This window comes from Sinocyclocheilus rhinocerous, unplaced genomic scaffold, assembly GCF_001515625.1.
Source record: "Sinocyclocheilus rhinocerous isolate Xijiao unplaced genomic scaffold, SAMN03320098_v1.1 scaffold785, whole genome shotgun sequence".
In the NCBI taxonomy this organism is placed as follows: Eukaryota; Metazoa; Chordata; class Actinopteri; order Cypriniformes; family Cyprinidae; genus Sinocyclocheilus; species Sinocyclocheilus rhinocerous.
In genome coordinates, this window is record NW_015660521.1 from 952,076 (window position 1) to 955,112 (window position 3,037).

Here is a 3,037-nt window from a genome sequence, read left to right on the forward strand (position 1 = left end):
TCCGGCGTAATAATCAAGGAACTTTGCTGCCGTACCATGGGTGCAGCAGGCGCAATGATATTACACAGCGCCTGAAAATAGGCTTATTGGAAGTTACCTAGCTGGGGACTATTTTCAGTATCAGTATCAATTCAAAGACTAGAAAAAAGTTACATAGTGCACCTTCACTCATTTGCCAAATGAAAAAGCAGGCTATAATGTTGTTCTCCATTTTCAGTGCAAACACTAGCAGTTACGCTTGACCCTGCCACTGTACCAATGTCCATAACTACATCCATAACACCACCCACAGTCCAACTGACCTCAGACTCAACACCAGCCGCCACAGGTTCAGTCCAGCCGATCGCAGTAACCCAGACTCGGGGTACATCAGCATCTGTAAACATGTTTACAGGTCAGAGCTGGTTTAAAGTCCATAGAGTAGTGCAGTTGTAGATTAAAATAGGTTAGTCTTATAGTAGTTGAGCAGTGTTCAGTAGATGAGCTCTTTAGATAAACTAGAAGAACATAACAGAAATGCATAAAAGTACCAAAAAGTATCTTGGTATTACAGTGCATTTTTGGTCATGTATCATGTTAATACCATGGTATTCTAAGGAAATACCATAAAGAACCATGCAAATTACATAGTACATGGATATGGTAATCATTCAGTATCATGGTACATGCATGGGTAGTTGACAAATGGACATGGAAATGAACATAAAGCTTTACACTACCCTTCAAAAAGTTTGAGGTCATTAGAGCAATAAGTTAGGTGTATATAAGTTATATATATCAAAGTATGTCATATGTAAATTCATGACCAGTTCTTTTTGGAAACAAACACACTTAGATATGTCCAATATATTTCATACTGCAAAACAACAACTATGTTTTAGAAACCGCTAAAATTGCTTTATTTTTATGGTCAAAATCTGTTTCCTGTCCAACAAATTGTTGAAAATATAAGAGAAAATGGCCTTAAGAGAAATTACAAGTTGTGTCAACTGCCTATATACCACAAGTACTGGCAGGTGGTATTATTACCATTTGAAACCATAACTGAAGCTTTTCTTCCCAACCTCTGACCAATGAATAACACTCACTGGAGTGAGAGCAATTTATCACAGCGTGTGTCGGGCCATGGACTCTCACTCTCCCTTAGGGTCCCGCTGCCTGCCATCAAACACACATGCAGAAGACACATTAATACATTATTTCTCTCAAAGTAATATGTTGAAATATCTCCATAATTCAATATTATCAGGGCCTGTCAGAATGGCCTGATTTTGGAGTTTGGGATGTCATTTTTTTCAATCATTGCCAAGCTGAAAATATTCAATAACCCTCAGTGGAAAGAACTGGGATTGTTTGGAGTGGAAAAAATAATCATTCACAGCATGCGATGCAGATTTTGCAAGTTCTGTCAGCATTTGTCCACAAAAAGTAATGTTTTATGTATGCTTAATGATGTGTGAGAGAGGTTTTTCCCCCGAGCCTAAGGTGCGATGCCCCTTCTAAAATAGACATCGTGTGTGCTGTTACAGGAAGAAACTGTCCTGTACTAAAAGTTTCATGGTCACTTCTAATATTTTTAGACCCTGGGAAGAATTTGTGGTTCAATAACTTATTGAACAGGGACGTGTCACTGCGTTCATTCATCCCACTGAATAATGGAGCACTCTGACACTCCCAAGGACATAGCTGAAATCTGAATAGTCCAATTATGAAACTTGAGTCAGATCTTTGATTTGCATGAAAAACATCTGGATTCCAGTTAGTCTCAGCCTTAAACACATACCATTCACAGACTGTCTGAAGTATACTGCAGACAAAACCAGCAACAGCCAGAGAAATCCCAAGTTCTGATTGGCTGGATGATATGTAACTTCTGTGAGGGTGCAGGTTTTTCTCAGTTAGCTGGGAAACAGCTGGAAAAAGTTTTTAATTAATAGTTCATTGTATTAATGACATTAAAATTAAAATATATTGTTTGAGGCAATTATTACAGGGCTCCCATGCGCATGGCAAATCTCAGGAAATACATTTTTCACTGAAATACACGTATATACGAACATAATAACTTTTTGTGTCTTTTGGTAAATTGTATTTTCTACATATTTTTTAGTTACACTACCATTAAAAAGTTTGTAGTTTGGAAAGATTTTTTTTTTTTAAGTTTTTGAAAGAAGACTTTTTATTTATTTGATCAGGAATACAGTAAAAACAGTAATATTGTGATATATTATTACAATTTAAAACAAATGTTTTCTCTTTTAATATTTTAAAATGTTATTTACTCCCGTGATGCAAAGCTGAATTTTAGCATCATTACTCTAGTCTTCAGTGTCACATGATCCTTCAGAAATCATTCTAGTATGCTGATTTGTTGCTGAAGAAACATTTCTCATTATTATCAGTGTTGAAAATAATTGGAAAACAGCAGCTAAATATGTTTTGTGTAAACCATTACATTTTTTTTTTTCCAGGATTCTTTGATGAATAGAAAGTTCAAAAGAAAAATATGTTAGAATTTTTTTTAACAACATAAAAGTCTTTCTTGTCACTTTTGATCAATTTAATTCATCCTTGCAGAATAAAATAATTTATTTTAAAAAAAAACTTACTAACCCCAAATATTTAGAGTGTTAATTTTGTCAGCTATTTTCAATTTTAGTCTTAGTCCAGTGTTAAAATGTCCTTGTTAGTTTTTATCATATTTCGTCAACCTTATCCTATTTAGTTTTAGTCAAGTTTTAGTCAACTAAAAGTCTCAACATTTTAGTCTAGTTTTAGTCCAAGAAAATCTAAAGTATTTTAGTCTAGTTTTAGTCGAAGAAAACCTGAAGTATTTTAGTCTAGTTTTAGTCAATGAAAACTTGACATTTTAGCAATAAGATTATTATTAATTAACCGTACAGCAGTATTAATTTTAGCAGCCATTTTTAATTTAGTCTTAGTCTTACTCAAATGTACATTTTAGTTATCATATTTAGACAAACGTGTCCTGTTTTTGTTTATTCAATGAAATGTATGAGCATTTTAGTCAGGTTTT

The 3,037-nt window shown here is 34.0% G+C and overlaps 1 protein-coding gene across 1 annotated transcript in view; it reads left to right on the plus strand.

The window, feature by feature from the left end:
- LOC107725312 (uncharacterized) overlaps window positions 1-3,037 on the plus strand; it is an 81,187-nt gene that overhangs the window by 53,022 nt on the left and 25,128 nt on the right. The window contains exon 5 of the mRNA XM_016534530.1: window positions 218-394. Coding sequence (XP_016390016.1) covers window positions 218-394 — 177 coding nt within the window. The remainder of the gene's footprint in view (window positions 1-217; window positions 395-3,037) is intronic.